The following is a 23,494-nucleotide window of genomic DNA, read 5'->3' on the forward strand; positions in this document are numbered from 1 at the left end:
TCCAGTTATGCATTTACCTTAGAAACTGAAGAAGCTTGTCATTCTAGAAAAAGTAGAAGACCTGCAAGTAGGGAGTTAACAGTTCTTCTCAGTGTCCCTCTTATAATAAATTTCTGTTAAAAAGCTATGAAAGTTCTGATGGCCTTATTCATTTAAGGTTCTTTTTGGTTTGTTTTGGTTTTGGTATGTCTACCAGTTTATCTCCTTTTTTAGATTTCATTTTTAATTTACCTTATTTCTGCAAGTGACAGAAAGAAGCAGGGGTTTATAGGTGATCAGTTTCTAGACATTGAACTCATATTTTCTGTGGTAAATGTTATAATTTAAAATTTCCCAATGAAAAGTTTTAAAATGAGAGTTATGATTTGTTTGTAAAAATATAGTGTCTCATTTAAATACATTGACTCTGCAGCTTAATTTGGGAAAATTTTGTTCTTTTTGGCCTTGAAATAAATATTAATAATGAAAATACTAAGTTGCTTCAATTTATTCGACAAACATTGATTGCATACCTGTTGTATGCCAGGAGCTATTGTAAGTGCTGAGGATGGAGAATGAAAAAAGTGAGCAGAAATCTTTGATGTCATGGAGGTTACATTCCAGATGTTTAACATGACTTCATACTCTTATTTTGGACAAGCCTCTGAAAGTTTCTTTAATTTTTGTTCTTACATGCTCTATTGCCCTTATTACTCAAGCCTTTAATCACATGCTGATAATTTGGCAGTTCTGCCTAGCATCAAGTTTTGAGCAAATTTAAGAATAGGTTTGTAGCTTAATTAAAATGGAAGAATGAGGCATATAGGCAAAGAAGGAATCTGTGTGTATAATGAGACCCAGCCAAGCCCCAAGTGAATTTAGGAGAGAGCTACTGATAGTTGGGAATTGATCTGATACTTCATTTTAAGTTCAGTCAAAGGACTTTGGATCATTCAGTTTTTTAAAATCTTTTAATGAATCATTTTTTTGTTTATTTGTGAGGTTTCTTGCTTTTTGTTTGTATTATAGGACATCATAGTGTACTTGCAGTTTTTCTGTTTAATGATGGCATCTTTACCTCATTGGTCCAGAAAAACTTTTAACACATTAATGATCTTGGACTTAAATCTTTAAAAATCAGACACATTATTTTAAGAGCTTGCATTATACAGATATTCTTAATCATTGAAAAATGAATGAAGAGTTAACGAAATATTTTTGGGAACTAGGACCATAATTAAGTTAAAGTTTATTAGTAATTTTTATCTTAAATATTCAAATTAGTAGGAAGTAGCAAGCCTGACTGACACTTTCCTTTTGTTTCTTTTCCTTTCTTTGTTCTTCAGGGATTTATTCATTGGTTCATTAAAAATTATTGTTAATGAAACCTTTACAGTGTTGACAGCAATACATTTTGTTATGAAATATAAGCTATTTTCCAGAACAAAAACAGTTCAGAGAGAAGAATGGCATTATTTTGCACTTTTGTAAATATCTTTAATATCTAACCTAATAGAATAGGTTAGATGGTTGTATTTGCTTCTGCATTCATTTTCTTATGATTTGGTTGAAATATATGAAGATCTAGGCTTTCACAGATAATGTTTGGAAAAGGAAGAGGGCTTTAATAACCTTTCAGATAACTATGGATAACCTTCCATGATACCATACCAAACTCCACAAGTGGTAGTTTCATTAGGTTAGTATAGAATCTGAAACCATATCAGTGAAGTTTGTTTTTTTGTTATATTGAAACCCATTCATACAATTTGACTCTTTTGCATAGTTTTTAAACATCATGCTTAAGGCATTTGGAGAAAATTGATTCACTGAGTTTTAAAGTATTAATAGACTGTCAGTTTCATGATGGCAATTCAAATATTCCAAAATTCGAATTTTCACTTTCAAAGCTTAGGTTTATCATTGGCAACAAATATTGTCACTTGTTGCCCTTGAAGTGATAGGCTTATTCGGCTTTTCTTCCAGAAAATGTTTGCCAAATAAACACATCTTAATAATTACAGTTGTTATTTTTCAGGTAAAAATGATGTTCATTTTAAAAACAGCTGGTTCGTAGTTTAGCTTGCAAATGAAACACATACACAAATGCTTTTCTATGAGATTGTCCCTTATTTCATTATGCATCAGAAGTATTTCATGCATACTTTCCATTTTGTCACAGAGAATATTAAAAAATAGGCACTGAAGAGTCAAGGTATGAGGGAGTTCCTTGGTGGCCTAGTGCTTAGGATTCTGGCCTTTCACTGAAGTGACCCAGGTTCAATCCCTGATCAGGGAACTGAGATCCTACAAGTTGCATGGCGTGACTTAAAAGAGAAAAAAGGTCAAGGTATAATTAAGCTAGTCATTTTTACTTCTTTGTCATGAGTGACTGAACAGCAGACAACAACAAAATGGGGAGTATTAAGTGAAACTGCCTCCCTCCCTTCCTTCTTTCACTGTAACTGTGGCAGTGAATTAAGGGACTGGTAATACAGTTTGGTGCCTGATTTGTGCTCATGTGTCTTAGTTTTTCCCATTTGCACTAATAGTGCAATAAAGCTGACAAATAATGAGTTAGTATTGTAAAAGTAGTTTGTATCTCATGGACCCCCTGAAATAGTCCTGGGAACTTCCAGAGATTCTCTGTTCACCATTTGAGAACCACTGAACTAAAGGATTTTAAAATACTCTTTAGGCTGGTAGAAGTAGCATAAGGTATAATTCAACATAGGAATTCAGCTTCTGCATAGTAAGAGTTGATTATAATATATAAATGCATTTACTGTTTAAACTTTTAATGCTTCAACTTTTTTGAAAATACTTCCTGGCTGGTTTAGAAATAATTTTGTGCAGTAATCAGTGCCTGTTAGAAATAGAATTTTTTGTATCTGTAGTACTATATATTGAGCCTCACTGTAACATCTACCTTAGTTTAAGATGGTTTAATTAGCTGTTTTTTTAGTTATTGTTTTTCTTCTTTTGAATAAATAAAAATTAATATCAAGGTTAATACTATACCATAAGATCAAAGATTTTAGAGTGTTTCTGTTGTGATGTTTGTCATCTTAAATGCTCTAGCAGTAGAGATTGTGTTTTCTAAAATTTTTCTTAACATTTTGGTTAATATCTTACTTTTTTGTAGTTAGTAGTAGAGCATATTAAAATCTTAAAAGATAGAGTTGTGCTTCATCTTCTGTCATTGCTAGTAAAGAAAGTTCTTTTGGCATCCCATAGATAGTATGTTGTACAGTTTCTGTTACTCATGGTGTTTGGAAACTCTGGGTTGTAAGCATGTAGAACGAACTGTCAGTTTACTGTCTTGTAATTTGTATTAATAATAAGGTTAGAATAAACACTTTTTTTGCAAAAATTATCCTAACATTTTCCTTACGAGAGAAATCATGAATCATTCAGAGCTTTCTCGTTAGATTGTGAAGCTTCTTCATTGGGAGCACTGGGCAGGGCATATTCATTTCTGCCGCCTTCTTTCTTTTGCAGTGATCTCAATCATAGCACACAATATGTACAAGGGCTAGCACTTTGTACCCTCGGCTGCATGGGATCCTCAGAGATGTGCAGAGATCTTGCAGGAGAGGTAGAAAAACTCCTGAAAACCTCCAACTCTTACTTAAGAAAAAAGGTAACTTTCCATGAAATGGAATGTCTGTGTTTGGATTAGGGAGTATTATGGAGAGAAGGCATATTATTCATTTTTGAAAGCGCAAGTGGTAACATAACTTTCTCTGTGCAGTAAATGTTTTAAATGACTTTATATGAATCAGTTGTTCATAAGTCAAAATCTACTTTTTATACTAATTTTGGAGGTGATTTTTTTATTGCCTATGCCTTTGTATTAGGGCCTTTGAATCTTGGAAGTGCAGTTCCTTGGGACCTAGATAATTATTAGGGAATGATTTAGAACCTCCTTCCTAAAATTGGTAAATCTAAGTGGAATAGTAATGGAAGACAGCGATCTTATTCTCTTATATGCTTTTGTTAGTATAAATATTCTGTTGTTATTTTATTGCGCTTGAATCTTAAAGCCTTCATAAATAAGCGGTATAAAATTTAGGACTCTAGAAGTGAATGACATAAGATCGTCTGATTGTCAATGATTGTGCCTCTGCATTTAATGGTGTGAGACAAAGCTGTTAAAAGGGCCAAGCTGTTTTCCAGGATCATGTGGTGCTAATGATGGCTATAGGCCAAAGCCAGTCCTTTCTCTTAAAGAATGTGTGGGCTGCTCTTGTTCGGAAAGATTACATAAATATTAAATAAAATATCCCGCAGATTAGGAAAAAATTGTTTTCCTCAATTGTAGCATGGAAAGAATTAGTTGAAATCTTTTCTTATTAATGTACCTAAATTATGATATTCAATTCCAACAAGTGGTAGTTATGATTCCTTTGCGGGGGTCGGGGGAGAGTAACTGAAGTCAGTCTTTGAATGTCCCTTTCTTTGCTGTGAACAAGCTAGGGCCATCTTTTCTTTAGTAGAGATTGGCTAACAAAGAGACTTAACTAAGATACTAAGTAACTTTCAAATGATTTTCTTGATTTCAGTAGATGTTGAATGGAGAAAGTATAGGTATTATTAAAAGTAGCAGCAGATTTAAAGCGTCTGCAATATATTTATCTTTCGCCTGCATAGTGTTTTTATACAACCTTTTGGTTTTCTTACTCAGAAAAACGATGATCACAGACGGAGTCTTTTTTTTTTAACTTTGCAAAGCTGCAGATAAATTATATTTAGCACAGTTGGTAAGCTCGTGTTAACAGATGGTCTGGTTGAAAAAAGTTGTTGTCCACTTATTTGGTAATATATGACCAAAGAGACTGGTGAGTTAGAAGTTCTCATTAATGCAGTAGTATAAATTGGACAGCCCTAACCAATTAATAACTAATAAATCTGATAATCAGATCTATACTCCGTTTCTTTTTTCATGTAGGTGAACTGATTGACAAGGTTCTTTTGTTTGTAAGATTGGTTGTCCTGACTTTAATTGAAATAAATCTTCTTTTGTCCTTTTTATGTTTTTTTTTGTAGGCAGCACTTTGTGCTGTTCATGTCATCAGGAAGGTTCCTGAACTTATGGAGATGTTTTTACCAGCAACAAAAAATTTGTTGAATGAAAAGAACCATGGTAATGTGATTTGGATGCACTCATGAAGTACTGAGGGAGAAGGAGAAAGAGAATAGTCTTCAGGCAGTCTTGGCCTCTGTCTCACACAGTGGACTCAGCTTTCTGCTGTGCTTGGACACCTTTTCCAGGAAAGGCCAATGGGTTGAATCTCTCTTCTACTCTCAAATGCTAGTTTTGTAATTAGAGATTGATTCCTTTATAGTAAGCTTGTTTTTCATTTCTAGTCCTTTTACTGTATCAAAAATACTGTATTACGTAATACTCAGTATAATTGCAAAAGATCCAGCCTTGATTTTCATGTGTGAAACCTTTTGACTTCTTGGCTTCTTTCTTTATCTCTTTGCCATTGTAGTGTAAAATTTGTGAAACTCTTTGTAGGTTACTTGTAACAGGAATTTGTAATGGGTACTCAGATATATAAAACTTCGGAGGGATTAGATGGAATGAATGTATGTGGCTGTTCTTTATGGAACATTTTATTCTTGTTTTGAATTTAATGAAACATTCTGAGTGAAGAAAATTCTTCTGTCCTAAATGCTAAGAAAAAAAATGGTAACAGGTATTTAATTTGATCAATGCCTAGAAGATTCAGAATATATTTGTTGAATAAATGAATATCTAGGGCACATATTTAGTGTTAAGTATGTGATTCTTTTCATTCACTCTTGAACAAGCAAATTTACTTTGTCATTCATGACTGTATTTTGTCTGGAAATTTAAAGTCTTAGTAAGATTTTTCTTCTTGAGATATCTTTCAAAAATCAGCTAAGAGCTTACTAAATCTGGAGCAGGTGATATCCAGTTTATGTTGACTGAGCATGTCTTTATGGATATTCTCAAATGGAGAGGCTTGTACATTGAATGTCATTTGTAACCAGTTATTTGGCCACATAACTTTAGAATATTCTGATTTGACTGAGATCATCTGTGTTAAATCAGCAGGTATATATTAATATCTTCTTTGTATTCAGCTCAATGCTTAGATTCCTGGGAGATTAAAAAACAAAAGTAGCAGCTACCTTTTTGGAATTGACCTTCAGAACTGAAAGCCCTGTGCTTATGAAACTGAAGAATACAGCCTCATTTTTAGTTTTCACTGGCTCTTTTCTTTCAGGTGTCCTTCACACTTCTGTAGTCCTCCTCACAGAAATGTGTGAGCGAAGCCCAGACATGCTTGCACATTTCAGAAAGGTAGGTGCCATTCTGTATATCTAAGCCTCTCTTGATTGAAATGATTTTCTTAAAGGGCATGACTTTCTCACTTAGGAATTTTCTTTTGAAAGAAAGGTATGGAACTGAGTAAAGGCCCTAACCAACCCTTCTGTGTGGTAGGAAGCCTGCTTTAGGCGCGTAAGATCTGGCAATAGTACAGTGTTTCCCCTTTCATAATGGAAGTCTTCTCTCCTTGGCAGACACACCGATCTCTCCTGTGCTTTGTCTACTGTTTTCACATTGAAGTTAGGAAATGTAACCTAAGGTCGAATTACAAGCAGGAATTGCGCGCGTGTGTGTGTGTGTGTGTGTGCGTGCGTGCGTGCACGTGTTTTAAGGCAGGTGATTTCTACCCCCCCGCCCAAAGGTGAAAACTGCAAACTGAGATTTGACATTACCTTTACCTAACCTAGAGTCCCCCTCTGTTCATTTTGTGCTGTGGTGACTCCAGTGGTGGATGTCTCTAGCTTTCTGAAGTCCCTCCCTCCCTTTCTTAGAGCATTCTAGAACGGAAATTTTTGTTTTTTCCACTTACTTTCAGAAGGCACTAGTAAGCAGGACTCAGAGAAAGACTATTTTTTGGGTAATTACATGCATTCAGTTCCTTTTACAGGATGCTGACCACTCTATATATTGGGTTTACTTTGTACTTTAGATCTAACGAAGCTCTAATAGGAGCTCTTTGGGGCGGTGGCGGGGCGGGGGGGGGGGCGCTTTTTTTTCCTCCTTAGGTGATCATGTCTTGATTAAAGTATTATAAAAATAGTATGAGGCCCGTATCTGTCCCTAATGCTTGCTTTGTATGTTTTGTTCCTGTTTTCTGTTTGGAATCCTGCTGTATGTTAGAATGAAAAGGTAAGAATTAACCCTCATTTAGTTTCTGCATGCTGGCATTAGGTCCTTAGTAGCTTTTGTGTATCCATCTACAAATGTGACTTAAAAAATATACTAATGCTGAATCTGTGCTTGATACTGTGTTATTTGTCATAGCATTTTTGACTAAATCCTTAGTCCAGATTTTGTCTTGTCACTTAAACTCCTGACTCCACAGTCAGCCTTGGATTTCAGTTGCAGCCTTTCCTGATTTTTAAGCCTCCTCCTCTGCCTTTCCTTTATCTTCACTTGAGAAACTTTGAGCAGTTTCCCAGTGGCATTGGTGATGGCAGTCCAGATCATTTTGGAACCAAAACACCAAACACTGCTTCTTTTTGAAGTAGATACACTTTAGAACCATGTCTGGGTAACCTCATACTTTAAAAAGCTCAGTACGTACTTCTGAACTTTCAGTTCAGACTTAGAGCTTTAATTTCCTCCTGACTTGCCCTCAATCTTGCCTTGAAGTTTTGGAGTGTTAAAAGATTTTTGAGGTAGAGTGGGTGGGCATCAACTGATTTTCATGGCTGCAGCTTTTCCCTTTGTCATTTTATTTTGTTTGTCTTGTCATCAGTTGTAGTAACTTGCTTTTTTGTCTGAAAAATAAAGCGTGGTTCCAAGAATTTGTATGCTGAACACTTAGAGATATTTGTGCTTTTTGTCCCAGGGTGCTCTTATGTGGTGTGAGCTTAGTAGCTGAAGGAAAAAGAACTTTTCCAAGACAGAAACCAGATTTAAAAAAATAATGAAGGATGTGTGTAGTACAAAAAAGCAGACCATTGAGAAGTATGCAAGGCGAACTACTTCTTAGTGCAGAGCTTGGTAACTAGATGGTCCCAGTTTTATTACATTTTAAAGCAGTTTATACAGTTATATTATTCTGACTTCTAATTGAATCTGTCCAGAGTTGACAGATTTAATGAGGATTCTGTTTAGAATTTACAGGCCATTGTAAGCTTAGATTTGTTTGAATCTTGGAGTTGTCCAAATTAGATTTTTGTTTAGGTGACTTACAAAGTGCTTAATTCTGGAGTGATATGGCCAAACCTGTTCACACAGATTATGTTGTCTTATATTCAGCAGTAGACTTAGTGTTGTGTTTTGAATGCATTCCTTGGGCCCAGCTTGGCTTTTGTTTCGGTCTTGATCCCCTTAGAGAGGAATCCAGATTCAATGAGAAAAAGATAATTGAGTTGCAGCAAAGTTGGGGCTGTTCTGATTGCCTCCAAGACAGATAAGATTGAGTTTGCTTTGGACAGTTCTTAATGTTAGGTGATTAGAATTGTTTATATAGCTAAATTGAGTTTGTAGTTGGAGATTGGAAAGGTTCTTATTGTGGCAAACATTTTGAAGTGTGGTTTTAATCTTAAATGATTTATCAATGAATTGCAATGAGTAATAGTATTTAAAGCATTTTTAAGTTCAGCTTGGCAATAAAATTGCCTCTGCTGTGTGTCATCAGTCTGTCTAGTGGACAGAGTTAAAAAAGAAGGGCATTCTGACCATAAGGAATGTATCGTTTCATTAGTAAGATAAGATAGGCAACAAATGTATGATTAGGTCCTGAAATTAAATTTTACCAAAAATTGTGTCCTATGATTTAAGAATAGGACAAAAACAGCATTCGTGGCCTTGCTGCCTTCCTCAGGGGAAGGAGACAGTTTTTCATGCATCTTTTCCACTTGGTAGGTGTTAGAGACTTTTGTATTCCCTGTTGTTTATTGAGAAAGGATATAACTGACAGTATGTTAAGAGGAGAGAGTTTTTTTTTTCTCCATTTGAGATAATTTGTTTTAAAACTAATTTTCATAAAATTACCGGAGTTTTGGATGTGGTAGCATTTTATATCCACATGTATTGGATAGATTAAAAACTGAACATGCTTGTGTAACCTAGGTGTGTCAAGTCCCATAGAAGTCCCCACAGGCATCTGTTTTACTCGTTTCTCATAGGCTTTCTGACCTACTGTTATTTGTAGTATCTTTGCATATATAACTCTGGAGTAAAAATGTCTGATTTGGTTTTAATTCCGATAGCATACATACTCCTTCTTGAGTTCTGGGCCAGAATACTTCTAAGTTATGTCTGTGAAACATCAACAATATACTAGGATATTGTATCAGTAGAATTTGCTTGGACTCAGACTCTTGAATCTTTTTTTTCTAAGCCAAGTTAACCTCTGCCTATTCCTGAGAAATTCTTTGATGTTCACTGTTTTTTGATGCATCTCTCTTCCCTGCAGCTTGTGCCCCAATTAGTTCGTATTTTAAAGAACCTCATCATGTCCGGATATTCACCAGAACATGATGTTTCTGGGATCAGTGACCCCTTTTTACAGGTGAGCTTGAAAGAAAGTTTAGGATAAATGATATATTTTGGAATGAATTTTTCCTTCCTCTTATGTTTGTGTTGGGTAGTTTTGGTAGTTAATTGATTAAGCTAATTACATTAATAAACGGATAGTGATGCAATTCTGTATTAGATTAACAGGATAAAATTATATTTGTAATAGTCAAATCATATACCGCATAGAAACGTGATTTTCCAGTGTGATATAGCTCTGCAGGTAATGGTATCCTGTGACTGTGAAGTGTAGGTTGTCTAACAGCTTCATTAAGACACAGAACCATACCTAACTGCTCTAAAGATCATGTTTAAAATTCTTCTGTTTGAATTTTGACCATTTCTGTTGGGATCTAAGACTTCATTTAAGTTATATGAATTTCATATCAAGCAAAGTTCCTTTGTGCTAGACAGAATTTGTTGATTTTGTCATTTTGCACATTAGGTACGAATTTTGCGGTTATTAAGAATTTTAGGACGAAATGATGATGACTCAAGTGAAGCTATGAATGATATATTAGCACAGGTGAGTAGAACAAAACTTGTGTTTTTGTAAACACTCATTTTAGTATAGCAGGGAGGAGATTGATTGTGATTATATGGAGCAATTTTTATTTGTGTTTTCTCATTGGTGGCTGAAAACAGTCACAAAATGTCTCTTGTTACCTCTGTATGTTTTTTGGAAGCGTTGTTTTGTCACGTAACACCTTCTGTATGTTTTCAGGTTGCCACTAATACGGAGACTAGTAAAAATGTAGGAAATGCTATTCTTTATGAAACGGTTTTGACTATCATGGATATTAAGTCAGAGAGTGGACTGCGAGTAAGTTTTTAATCTTTACTCTAAACATTTTATTTTAAAATAATTGACTTGGACTTTGGAAGTTAACTTTAGGAAAGAATGATGCAGAATGTATGATGTTTTGGTACCTGAACTATCATTCTCTCCACTGAAGGATTAATGTTGATTATAATAGAAATTGGAAGATTTTACGTATGGTTACAAATATAGATGATGTTGAATGAAGGAACCGTTTCAGAATAAGCTTTTGTTTGGAGCCGTGATTTGAGTTGGCCTCATTCACTTCAAACAAGACGACAACATATTTGAGTTAATCCATTTTTCTTAATATTTATTTTTATTAAAAAAATGAACACATAAAGTAAAAAAAATTCAATACAAAATGGTGTCAGTTCAGTTCAGTCGCTCAGACGTGTCTGACTCTTTGTGAGCCCAGGGACTGCAGCACACCAGGCTTTCCTGTCCATCACCAACTCCCGGAACTCATCAAACTCATGTCCATTGAGTTAGCGATGCCATCCAACCATCTCATCCTCTGTCGTCCCCTTCTCCTGTCTTCAGTCTTTCCCAGCATCAGAGTCTTTTCAAATGAGTCAGCTCTTTGCATCAGGTGGTCAAAGTATTGGAGTTTCAGCTTCAGCATTGGTCCTTCCAATGACTATTCAGGACTGATTTCCCTTAGGAATGACTGGTTTGATCTTCTTTCTGTCCAAGGGACTCGCAGGAGTCTTCTCCAACACCACAGTTCAAAAGCATCAATTCTTTGGCACTCAGCTTTCTTTATAGTCCAACTCTCACATCCATATGTGACTACTGGAAAAACCATAGCTTTGACTAGACAGACCTTTGTTGGCAAAGTAATGTCTCTGCATTTTAATATGCTATCTAGGTTGGTCATAGCTCTTCTTCCAAGGAGCAAGCAAGCATCTTTTAATTTCATGGCTGCAGTCACCATCTGTAATGATACTGAAGCCCAGAAAAATAAAGTCTCTCACTGTTTCCATTGTTTTTGCATCTATTTGCCATGAAGTGATGGGACCAGATGCTATGATCTTGGTTTTTTGAATGTTGAGTTTTAAGCCAGCTTTTTCACCCTCCTCTTTCACCTCCATCAAGAGGCTCTTTAGTTCTTCTTCGCTTTCTGCCATAAGGGTGGTATCTGATATTAATGATATTTCTCCCAACAATCTTGATTCCAGCTTGTGCTTCATCCAGCCCAGCATTTCACATGTTATACTCTGCATATAAGTTAAGTAAGCGGCGTGTCAATATACAGCCTCAATGTACTCCTTTCCCAGTTTGTAACCAGTCTGTTCCATGTCCGGTTCTAACTGTTGCTTCCTGACCTGCATACAGATTTCTCAGGAGACAGGTCAGATGGTCTGGTGTTACCATCTCTTGAAGAATTTGCCACAGTTTGTTGTGATACACACAGTCAAAGGCTTTGGTGTAATCAACAACGCGAATGTTTTTCTGGACTTTTCTTGCTTTTTTCTATGATCCAATGGATGTTGGCAATTTGATCTCTGCTTCCTCTGCCTTTTCTAAATCTAGCTTGAACATCTGGAAGTTCACAGTTCACATACTATTGAAGCCTGGATTGAAGAATTTGAGCATTACTTTGCTGGCGTGTGAGATGAGTGCAATTGTGCAGTAGTTTGAACATTCTTTGGCATTGCCTTTCTTTGGAATTGGAATGAAAACGGACCTTTTCCAGTCCTGTGGCCACTGCTGAGTTTTCCTAATTTGCTGGCATATTGAGTGTAGCACTTTCACAGCATCATCTTTTAGGAATTCCATCACCTTCACTAACTTTGTTTGTAGTGATGCTTCCTAAAGCCCACATGACTTCACATTCCAGGATGTCTGGCTCTAAGTGAGTGATCACACCATCGTGGTTATCTGGCTCATGAAGATCTTTTTTGTATAGTTCTTCTGTGTATTCTTGCCACCTCTTCTTAATATCTTCTGCTTCTGTTAGGTCCATACCGTTTCTGTCCTTTATCAAGCCCATCTTTGCATTAGATGTTCCCTTGGTGTCTCTAATTTTCTTAAAGAGATCTCTCGTCTTTCCCATTCTATTGTTTTCCTCCATTTTTTGCATTGATCACTGAGGAAGCCTTTCTTATCTCTCCTTGCTGTTCTTTGGAACTGTTCTTTCAAATGGGTATATCTTTCGTTTTCTCCTTTGCCTTTAGCTTCTCTTTTCTCAGCTATTTATAAGGCCTCCTCAGACAACCATTTTGCCTTTTTGCAATTCTTTTTCTTGGGGATGGTCTTGATCACTGCCTCTTGTTCAGTGTCACGAACCTTCATCCATAGTTCTTCAGGCACTCTGTCTATCAGATCTAATCCCTTGAATCTGTTTGTCACTTCCAGTGTATAATCGTAAGGGATTTGATTTAGGTCATACCTGAATGGTCTGGTGGTTTTCCCTACTTTCTTCAATTTAAGTCTGAATTTGACAATAAGGAGTTCATGATCTGAGCCACAGTCAGCTCCTGGTCTTGGTTTTGCTAACTGTATAGAGCTTCTTCATCTTTGGCTGCAAAGAATATAATCAGTCTGATTTTGGTATTGACCATCTGGGGATGTTGGTGTGTAGAGTCTTCTCTTGTGTTGTTGGAAAAAGGTGCTTGGTATGACCAGTGTGTTCTCTTGGCAAAACTCTGTTCGCCTTTGCCCTGCTTCATTTTGTACTGCAAGGCCAAATTTGCCTGTTACTCCAGGTATTTCTTCATTTCCCTATGATGAAAAGGACATCTTCTTTAGGTGTTAGTTCTAGAAGGTCTTGTAGGTCTTCACAGAACCGTTCTGCTTCTTCAGCATTATTGGTTGGGGCATAGGCTTGGATTACTGTGATATTGAATGGTTTGCCTTGCGAACGAACAGAGATCATTCTGTTGTTTTTGAGATTGCAAAACATATATAGAGAGACCATTCTCATTTTAAAAAAGATTGGTACAATATGCATAACATACCCTCTATCATTTTAACCATTTCTAACTTTGTAGTTCAGTGGCGTTAAGTAAGTACCTTCACACTGCTGTGTAGCCAACACCCACTGTTCATCTTCAGAACTTTTTAGTTTCCCAAACTGAAACTGTGTGCCGTTTAAACAGTAATTCCCCATTATCCCCTGACCCCAACCCCTGGCAACCACCATTCTACTTTCTGTCTCTGTGGATTTACCTATTCAGGACATTTCACCTAAATGGAATCATATAATATGGGGTGTTTGTGTCTGGTTTATTTCACTTAATATAATACTCTCAGGGTACATACCTGTCATAGCATGTGTCATGATTCATTCATTTAAATGGTTGTATAACATTCCATTGTGTGAATGTTCCTTAGTACATTTAGGAAAATTGCTATTAATGAACACTCCTATCATTTGTGATTACAGATAGTGTTGCAGTAGATTTTTGTGCATATGTTCAAGTATATTTGTCAGCTGAATTCCTAGAAGTGAAATTGTTGAAGCAGGGGATATATTTTCATTTTATAGTTTTAATTATTTATTAATTTTTTTGACTGTGTCATGAGGCACGAATTAAACTCGTGTCCCCTACAGTGGGCGCTCGGAGTCCTAACCTAACCATCCAGTGAATACCTTATTTTTATTATTTATAGTTATTGCCAAATTTCCCTCCAGTGAAGTTTTACCAATAGTATTTTCCTGTTAGCAATATAAAAACTTGAAAACATTCTTGCAAGTTTTACTGTTGAAATAGAATATGATTTTAAGAGTTTGCCTTCAGAGGTTTTTTTTGGCTAGCAATCTGTAGAAGTGCTGACTAAACTACCACCTTTAAATAGTTTGCACTCATCAGAGGCCAGGAAGTGATTTTAAACAATATAGGTGTTTGATTTTCTTAAATTCTTAACCTATGCTATTTTTCTGTAGGTCCTAGCCATAAATATCCTGGGTCGTTTCTTATTGAACAATGACAAGAACATCAGGTAAGTAAGCTGAAAAATATCTTGTATTTGGCTATTATAAACTCAGTGTATTCATGAGTGACTTTGCTCAAGAGCACACATGTAGAGTGACATATCTAGAACTTCAACTCAGGATTTTTATTTTTAGTCTCAAGACTGTTTTGATAAGAATTTGAGGATTTGCCTCATGAGTTAACTTTTAGTGCTATTTATGCTTTACCTTTAGGAATCAGCAAACTTTTTCTGTCTGGGAACAGATGGTCTGTATCATAGACTACCTGGGCCTTAGGGTCTCTGGCAACTACTCAGCTCTGCCTCTTGGTGTGAAAGCAGCCACAGACTGTGTAAATGATGAATATGGCTGCATTGCAATAAAAATTGATTTACCAAACTGGACAGCAGAGGGCTGTTCTAGGCTTAGTTTGCTGACCCCTGTCAATTAAGAAGAAAAATAGAATATTTCGGTTGCAAACCTAGAAGATGTTTATAAACTCCAGCTACTTTTAAAAAGTGAATGAATTTATCAGTGTAATTTTTTTATTCTTTCTTATCATGTTATGATTGAAAAAAAAATGTGAAAATAATCATTATGGTACCCTGAATTATCTTCTCTTTTCAGAAGAATTTTTTATACTTGGATGGTAAATTCAAAGTTTTGTAGGGGCAGTTTTGGTTCTGGTGTCAAAAGCAGAGAAAATAAAAATGGTAAAATTGAAATAATTTCTTCTTGTATTTTGAGGCTCAGGCAGCCTGAAAAGACATACTGTATGCTTATTTTGTTGTGCTATTTGAAAGAGTTTAGAAGAATCGAGTCCATCACTTTTAGAAGTTTAAATGGACTTGACCATGAATGCAAATCTAAATCCCAGGCTTCTGGTTGCCACAGCTTTTTATTATAACGTTGTTTATGGCTTTACAGCATTTACATTTTACTAAGTCTGTTGTATCTTTTAAATATTTAACCATGTACAGTTTTCAGTAGTCATTGAACATCATCTTTGTCATTAAGCAGAGAACTATCCTGAATTTCCCATTTTAATTCTGTTCTTCTGCAACTTTGTTTCACCCAGATACGTAGCTTTGACATCTTTGTTAAAGACTGTGCAGACAGATCACAATGCAGTACAGAGGCACAGAAGCACAATTGTGGACTGTCTAAAAGATTTGGATGTCTCCATAAAACGGTAACAGACAATTCAAAATTCTGTGCCCCCCCATCCTCCATCTGATAACTTTGTAATAGAGTTTTGAGAAGGAGAATGTTGACATTTATGTATTCAGTCATTATTTTGACAGAGTAAATCCTTTTTTTGAAAAGGATTGGCAGGGAGAAGTTTAGATCAATGAGAGAGACCAGTAAGGAATACTTAAGTGCACCCTGAAGTTACCCTTGGTTCTTTGTTAAATAAAACAGGTGCAAGTAGGCTGGGCATATGTTTACTCATCAGAGGTACTGTGTTCTGTGTGCTGGAGGATGAAGATATGAAGTGATCCATCGGCTGAGTGTTCTATCACTATGCTGAGACTCGAATGGCTGACAGCACACATTTTCTCGCAGTACTTATGCCCCAAGATACTAGAGGCAGCCTGTTAAAACAGTGCATCTGGGAATGACTTTTAGGCAGCATGTAGGACTTAAAAAAAAAACCAAAACCTTTTATATTGGAGTACAGCTGATTAACACTGTTCTGATAGTTCAGGTGAGCAGCAGAGAGACTCAGCCATATATATGCACGTATCCATTCTCCCCCAAACTTCTCTGCCATCCAGGCTGCCACGTAACATTGATGTGGCATACAGTAGGACCTTGCTGGTTACCATTTTAAAATACAGCAGTGTGTACATGTCAGCCCCAAACTCCCTATCTCTTCCCTCATCATCTTCTCTGCTGGCAACCATAAGTTCATTCTCTTAAGTCTGTTTCTGTTTTGTAAATAAGTTTATTTGTATCATTTCTTTTTAGATTCTGCATATAAGGGATGTCATATGATATTTCTCCTTCTCTAACTTATTTTACTCAGCATAGGACTTTGAAAGGCATATTTTTTTTTCCTTGATCAATTAACCCTACTGGTCCTCCTCTTAGAATAACTGTACGTGTTTGTAAAACCTAGTTATAGTAGGTTTCAGTGAACTTTTGGTTTATTGTTCAAACCAGAAAAAATTTAATTTGAACTGATCTCTGAAACTATTCACTTAACAAACATTTATTGATAATTGAGTTCCTTTTATTTGCAGAGAACAGGTGTTAAGTGCTTGGGCAAACTAAAAATAAGACCTGGTCTCAGTAATAATGACTTTTATATAAAGCTTTGTGAAGGATTTATAAGCACCCTCTCAGTTGGTTCTCAGAGCAAGCCAGTAAGAGAAACTAGGCAATTACTTCTCTCCTCAGTTAACAGATTAAAGTACAGTCCCAAAGGAATCAAATGACTTAACTCTAAAGCTTACTCCTTGAACAAGGCAGACCTCGGAATAGAAATCAGATTTTCTGACTCCTATTGTGTTGTTTCTCTATAGCTCTTGACTGGGCTTTGCATTTCAAAAGTAAAACCTGGGTCTTTTGACAGGTTGTATAGCAATAGCAGCTAAGACTCTGGAGCCAGAAGGCCTCATTTCAGATCCTAGCTTTGCCCTTAATAAATTTGGTCTGGTTACTTAGTCTTTCTCTACTTGGTTGTCTCCATATACAGTGTAGAGACAGGAGCACCCACTTCCAAAGGTTATGTGGGATTAACTGGACTCGCATATGTAAAGCACTTAAACACTGTATAAGAAATTAGGTATTATTGCATTTCTGTAAGGATTGAGTTTTTGTTGCTTGTAGATTAAGATGAAAGTATTTTCAACTCATTAAATTGGTATTTTTGAAAGTAAATTATATGCCTTGGTTTGTCATTATTGACCAAATATGAAAAGATGAGTATAGTAACTAGCATATCCTTATTTCCCTTGGTTGCCAAATTTGATAGGCAGCTATTTGTTATTGTTGTTAAGTCGCTCAGTCATGTCCAACTCTTTGCAAGCCCATGGACTGCAGCACACTGGGCTCCCCTGACCTTCACTATCTCCAGGAGTTTGCTCAAACTCATGTCATGGTGATGCTGTTATAGAAACTCCTGTTTGCTCTCATAGCGCATATCTTTTTTTCCTTTTCATGGTGCTTACTGTCTTTTTTAGTTTTTCTTTCCAGGTTTATTGGTATATAATTGTATGAGTCTAAGATGTACATCCCATTGCTTTGTCACACTTTATTGCAAAATGTAACTCCTGCAGCATATCACATAATTACCATTTCTTTTTTGTGGTGAAAATATTTAAAATCTACTCTCTCAGCAGCTTTCAAGTATATTAATACATATTATTAATAATAGCCATTATGCTGTATATTAAATCTCCAGAACCTATTTATCTTACATGTGGAAGTTCATGTTCTTTGACCAATATCTCCCTATTTTTCCCACCCCACAGTCCTTGGCAACCACCATTCTAGCTGTATTTCTATGTATTCAGCTTTTTTAGCTTCTATATATAAGTGATATCATACAATATTTGTCTTTCTCTAACTTATTTCCCTTAGCCCTCAGGGTTTGTTTTTGTTCTAATCACCTGCATACCTTTCAATGTATGTTACATCATCTTTGGGTTGAAGTGAATGTTAGTAAAAGAGTTTGGTGACTGTATATCACAGTTTTAACTGTTGGTGCAGAGGGATAGTATCTTTGAGTATTAATTTCTTTGCTTCTCATTTTGAGCCTTGTAGGTATTCTAAATTTCAGCTTCATAGAATATACTGTTGAATCCAAACTGTCTTTAGTAGTGTGTATCTTTTGGGAATTTTTGAAGAAAAGCGTTGATGAAAGTTCAAAATAACTTTTGTTAACTTTGGTTATCTCGTGTGCAAAGATTGGGATTACAAGATTACGCAAAGACATCAATACATCTACTGGTGCTTGGTGTTCAGGGACAGCATACCTGGGTCTTTGTTTCATTCCCACTGTAAATATCATAACTTTTTTTTCCTCCCTCCATGGAAGGCGTGCAATGGAATTGAGTTTTGCCCTGGTAAATGGGAATAATATTCGAGGCATGATGAAGGAGTTACTTTATTTTCTGGATTCATGTGAGCCAGAATTTAAAGCAGACTGTGCGTCGGGAATCTTCCTTGCTGCAGAAAAGTAAGATTTAACTTTTACATTCATTGGTAAAAAATGCTTGGAACTTTTTGGAAAGCTTCTTTAAAACATGAGGGAAATGTTGTAAACATGTTTAAATATGTAACGTTTATTTCAGGTTTACCATTAGAAATTGGGTTTCAGAAGGTCATTCTAGTCAGTATTTATGTTAAGCATTATACTAAGACCAAAATAATCCCACTTTTATAAAATCTCCTCTTGTATCTGTTCTTTAACCTCTCTTCTATGATTCCCTTTTAATGAAGAGAATAGAAAAGTTAAAACATTTGAATTGTGGTTCTTTGTAAAACTTCCTGGGATGAAGTGCTCAGGATTTTGATAGTATGGTTATTTCTCCTCTTTCCATTGTGAATTTAAGGGGAGGCAAGTCTTAGACCTGATGTTACCTGGGTCTGGGAACAGTGCTCTTTATTCTTTCGTCTCTGTCCTCTCCTGTCCTGACTTTATGATTTCTTTTCTAAGAAAAAAACTGGAGACAGAGTCCTCAGTTCTCAACTCAGCAAGTCCTATTGTAGTATTTACATCTGAATTTGACCATGTACTGTTTCATCGTCCTTTGAAATGGGAATTGGTGCTAGTTTAGCTGGTAGTTTTGAAGGTGAAATGTGTCCAGATAGAGCCACTTAAACCTGTGAACCTCAAGACTATAGGACAGGAGTTTTGAAAGTCACTGTGTGTGTGTGTGTGTGTGTGTGTGTGTGATTTGAAAGTCGGTGTGTGTCTGTCTGTGTGTGTGTGTGTTGCTTAGTCGTGTCCGACTCTTTGCAACCCCAGTGTGTGTGTGTGTGTGTGTGTGTGTGTGTGTGTGTGTGTGTGTGATTTGAAAGTCGGTGTGTGTCTGTCTGTGTGTGTGTGTGTGTGTTGCTTAGTCGTGTCCGACTCTTTGCAACCCCATATACTGTAGCCCACCAGACCCATCTGTCCATGCGATTCTCAAGGCAAGAACACTGGAGTGGGTTGCCATTTCCTTCTCCAAAAGGAACTATAGAAAGAAAGAAAGTCAAGTCTCTCAGTCGTGTCTGACTCTTTGCAGCCCCACGGACTGTAACCTTCCAGACTCCCCCATCCGTGGAATTTTCCAGGCAAGAGTACTGAAGTGGGTTGCCATTTCCTTCTCCATGAAAGTCACTGAGCAGAACTTAATTTACAGGTTCCAGTTTTTTCACCTGTGCCATTATTTTCTCAGGTATGCACCTTCTAAACGGTGGCATATAGACACGATTATGCGCGTTCTGACAACGGTAAGTAGTTTTTTTAGGCAAGTGTGTACTAAGTGCTGGATGTGTCAGTTAATGAGACAGACAAAGCTCTTATTCTTGTGTAGCTTATGTTCTAGTGGGGGAGATAGGAAATTCATGGGAAAGAAGGACGCTCCTGTCAGGCAGGGGCCAATGCTGTGAAAAATACTAGAGCAGCATGAGAAACTATAGTGATGTCAGAGGAGAATGGGATATGGGGCAGTGGGCCAGGTTCTTGGGTAGAACAGTCAGGGCAGGTCACTGAGAGGAGGTAACATTTGAGTAGAGAACTTGGTAAAGTGGTAAGCTGTGCAAAGATTTGGGGGAAGAGTGTACAAACCAGAGGGAACAGTTGGTGTTGCAAAGCCCGAGGGTAAGTAACAAGTTTGGCATGTTTGGAGAGCATCAAGAAGGCCCATGCAGCCAGTAGACTGAGAGAGGCAGAGAATGGTTTGAGGCAGGGGCTAGATTCTATAAGGCCTCACAGGAGTTAGGATTTTATTTTGAATATGACGGGAAATCATTGGGAAGCTTTGTTTAGTTTTGTTTTGGCTGTATTGTGTAGCATGCTAGATCTTAGTTCCCAGACCAGGGATCGAATCCATGCTCTCTGCAGTGGATTCGCAGAGTCTTAACCACTGGGCCTCCAGGAAAGTCAAAACCTTTCTTTAAGAAAGTGCTCCAACTTTTAATTTTTCCAATCAGTTTATATTCTCTTATTATACGATTATATGCCTTTTCTTTTTTAGCGTGTTGATGTGCTAGGTTACATTAATTGATTTTTAAAAAATAATTTATTTAATTGAAGTTTAGTTGGCTTGCATTAATTGAATTTTTAATGTTGAATCAGCCTTCCATATCTGGAATAAAAACCACATGGTTGTGGTGTATAGTTTTAATACATTACTAGATTTGATTTGCTAAAATTTTAAGGATATTTGCACCTGTGTTCATGAGATACTGGTCTATAGTTTTCTGCTCCTGATGTTTTATTTGACCCTTGTATTATTTAGTAGTGTGTTGTTTAATCTCTGAATATTTGGGGGACTTTTCAGCTATCTTTTATTGCTTATTTCTAGTTTAATTTTGTATGATTTCTGTTCTTTTAAATTTAAGACATTTTTAATGGCCCAGAATGTGATCTGTCTTGATGAATGCTCCATGTGAGCTTGAGAAGAATGTTTATGCTATTGTTGAATGACATAGTCTGTAAATGTCGATTAGATCATGTTGAAGCTTTCTCTTAAAAACATTCTGCTTTTCCCATTAGGGAAGAATATACATGTCTAAGTCACACCACTAATTACCTGGTTTTTAGTGTTTTACCTTTCCTTTCTGCCAGTTTCCCCAAACTTCTCCCTCCATTTTTGTGTTTCTAACAGGAGTGGGTATCCTACCCATCTGGGATTTTTTTCTTTGTCTTTTTCTGTTTCCTCTTCAAAGTACACGTGTGTAGGCCAGGTCTTGTTCCTGTAAATCAGATCCACTCTTCTATCCAATAATGGGAGATTGACCAAGGTGGGCAGAGCTTTCACAGTTTGTATGTCCTGTGCAGCTTGGTTATCATAATGCTCTTGTGAGGCCAAAATTTAATTTCCTCATAGGTTAAATAGCTTTACTTTGTCTCCGTGGTGGTAAATCTCAGATTCCATTTGTCAACAGGACAATAAAGAGATCGTTGTTTGTTTTTTTTTGAAGTATGGATAATGAAATACAAAACACTTCCCATTTCTGGGGCTATGTATTGGTTCTATATTTGTAAACTCTAGTTTGTGAAGGACTGTTATGTTTTCAAGAGATTCTGATTTTTAGAAAGTTACTGTTTATTTTGGTTTTATTTGTTAAGCCTTTTTGAACTGTTCATACACAGCCCTTTCTCCATATCCTGGAGTAGTGTGACTACCATAGCTGGCTTGTATGCTTTTATTTATTTATTTTTAAATCTCAGTTTTATTTATTTATTTACCTTTACAATATTGTATTGGTTTTGCCATACGTTGACATGAATCTGCCACGGGTATACATGTGTTCCCCATCCTGAACCTACCTCCCTCCCCATCCCATCCCTCTGGGTCATCCCAGTGCACCAGCCCTGAGCACCCTGTATCATACATCGAACCTGGACTGGTGATCCGTTTCACATGTGATATATACATGTTTCATTGCCATTCTCCCAAACCATCCCACCCTCGTCCTCTCCCACAGAGTCCAAAGACTGTTCTCTACATCTGTGTCTCTTTCGCTGTTTCGCATACAGGGTTATTGTTACCAGTTATCGTTACATCTTTCTAAATTCCATATATATGCATTAGTATACTGTATTGGTGTTTTTTTTTCTGGCCTACTTCACTCTGTATAATAGGCTCCAGTTTCATCCACCTCATTAGAACTGATTCAACTGTATTCTTTTTAATGGCTGAGTAATATTCCATTGTGTGTGTGTACCACAGCTTTCTTATCCATTCTTCTGCTGATGGACATCTAGGTTGCTTCCATGTCCTGGCTATTATAAACAGTGCTGCAATCAATATTGGGGTACATGTGTCTCTTTCAGTTCTGGTTTCCTTGGTGTGCATGCACAGCAGTGGGATTGCTGCATCATAAGGCAGTTCTATTTCCAGTTTTTTAAGGAATTTCCACACTGTTCTCCATAGTGGCTGTACTAGTTTGCATTCCCACCAACAGTGTAAGAGGGTTCCCCTTTCTTCAGCATTTATTGCTTGTAGACTTTTGGATAGCAGCCATTCTGACTGGCATGAAATGGTACCTCATTGTGGCTTTGATTTGCTTTTCTCTGATAATGAGTGATGTTGAGCATCTTTTCATATGTTTGTTAGCCATCTGCATGTCTTCTCTGGAGAAATGTCTATTTAGTTCTTTGGCCCACTTTTTGATTGGGTCATTTATTTTTCTGGAATTGAGCTTCAGGAGTTGCTTGTATATTCTTGAGATTAATTCTTTGTCTGTTGCTTTGTTTGCTGTTATTTTCTCCCATTCTGAAGGCTGTCTTTTCACCTTGCCTATAGTTTCCTTTGTTGTGCAGAAGCTTTTAATTTTAATTAGGTCCCATTTGTTTATTTTTGCTTTTATTTCCGTTACTCTGGGAGGTGGGTCATAGAGGATCCTGCTGTGGTTTATGTCAGAGAGTGTTTTGCTTTTGTTTTCCTCTAGGAGTTTATGGTTTCTGGTCTTGCATTTAGATCTTTAATCCATTTTGAGTTTATTTTTGTGTATGGTGTTAGAAAGTGTTCTAGTTTCATTCTTTTACAAGTGGTTGACCAGTTTTCCCAGCACCACTTGTTAAAGAGATTGTCTTTTCTCCATTGTATATTCTTGCCTCCTTTGTCAAAGGTAAGGTGTCCATAGGTGCGTGGATTTATCCCTGGGCTTTCTATTTTGTTCCATTGATCTATATTCCTGTCTTTGTGCCAGTACCATACTGTCTTGATGACTGTGGCTTTGTAGTAGAGCCTGAAGTCAGGCATGTTGACTCCTCCAGTTCCATTCTTCTTTCTCAAGATTGCTTTGGCTCTTTGAGGCTTTTTGTATTGCCATACAAATTGTGAAATTATTTGTTCTAGCTCTGTGAAAAATACCGTTGGTAGCTTTGTAGGGATTGCATTGAATCTATAGATTGCTTTGGGTAGTATACTCATTTTCACTGTATTGATTCTTCCAATCCATGAACATGGTATATTTCTCCATCTATTAGTGTCCTCTTTGATTTCTTTCATCAGTGTTTTATAGTTTTCTTTATATA

At 36.6% G+C, this 23,494-nt stretch overlaps 1 protein-coding gene and 1 non-coding gene across 2 annotated transcripts in view; both read left to right on the forward strand.

Moving 5' to 3' along the window:
• Positions 1-23,494, forward strand: part of AP1G1 (adaptor related protein complex 1 subunit gamma 1) — an 82,121-nt gene that overhangs the window by 35,787 nt on the left and 22,840 nt on the right. Inside the window, exons 4-13 of the mRNA XM_052655468.1 lie at positions 3,481-3,622; positions 5,029-5,125; positions 6,240-6,316; positions 9,453-9,548; positions 9,999-10,079; positions 10,278-10,376; positions 14,266-14,321; positions 15,371-15,484; positions 18,338-18,478; positions 19,683-19,737. Coding sequence (XP_052511428.1) covers positions 3,481-3,622; positions 5,029-5,125; positions 6,240-6,316; positions 9,453-9,548; positions 9,999-10,079; positions 10,278-10,376; positions 14,266-14,321; positions 15,371-15,484; positions 18,338-18,478; positions 19,683-19,737 — 958 coding nt within the window. The remainder of the gene's footprint in view (positions 1-3,480; positions 3,623-5,028; positions 5,126-6,239; positions 6,317-9,452; positions 9,549-9,998; positions 10,080-10,277; positions 10,377-14,265; positions 14,322-15,370; positions 15,485-18,337; positions 18,479-19,682; positions 19,738-23,494) is intronic.
• Positions 15,762-15,847, forward strand: LOC128064222 (small nucleolar RNA SNORD71). Its single transcript, XR_008200942.1, has one exon. It is a non-coding gene; the product is annotated as a small nucleolar RNA SNORD71 (small nucleolar RNA).

The sequence above is a fragment of the Budorcas taxicolor genome, chromosome 18 (assembly GCF_023091745.1).
Source record: "Budorcas taxicolor isolate Tak-1 chromosome 18, Takin1.1, whole genome shotgun sequence".
Taxonomy (NCBI): Eukaryota; Metazoa; Chordata; class Mammalia; order Artiodactyla; family Bovidae; genus Budorcas; species Budorcas taxicolor.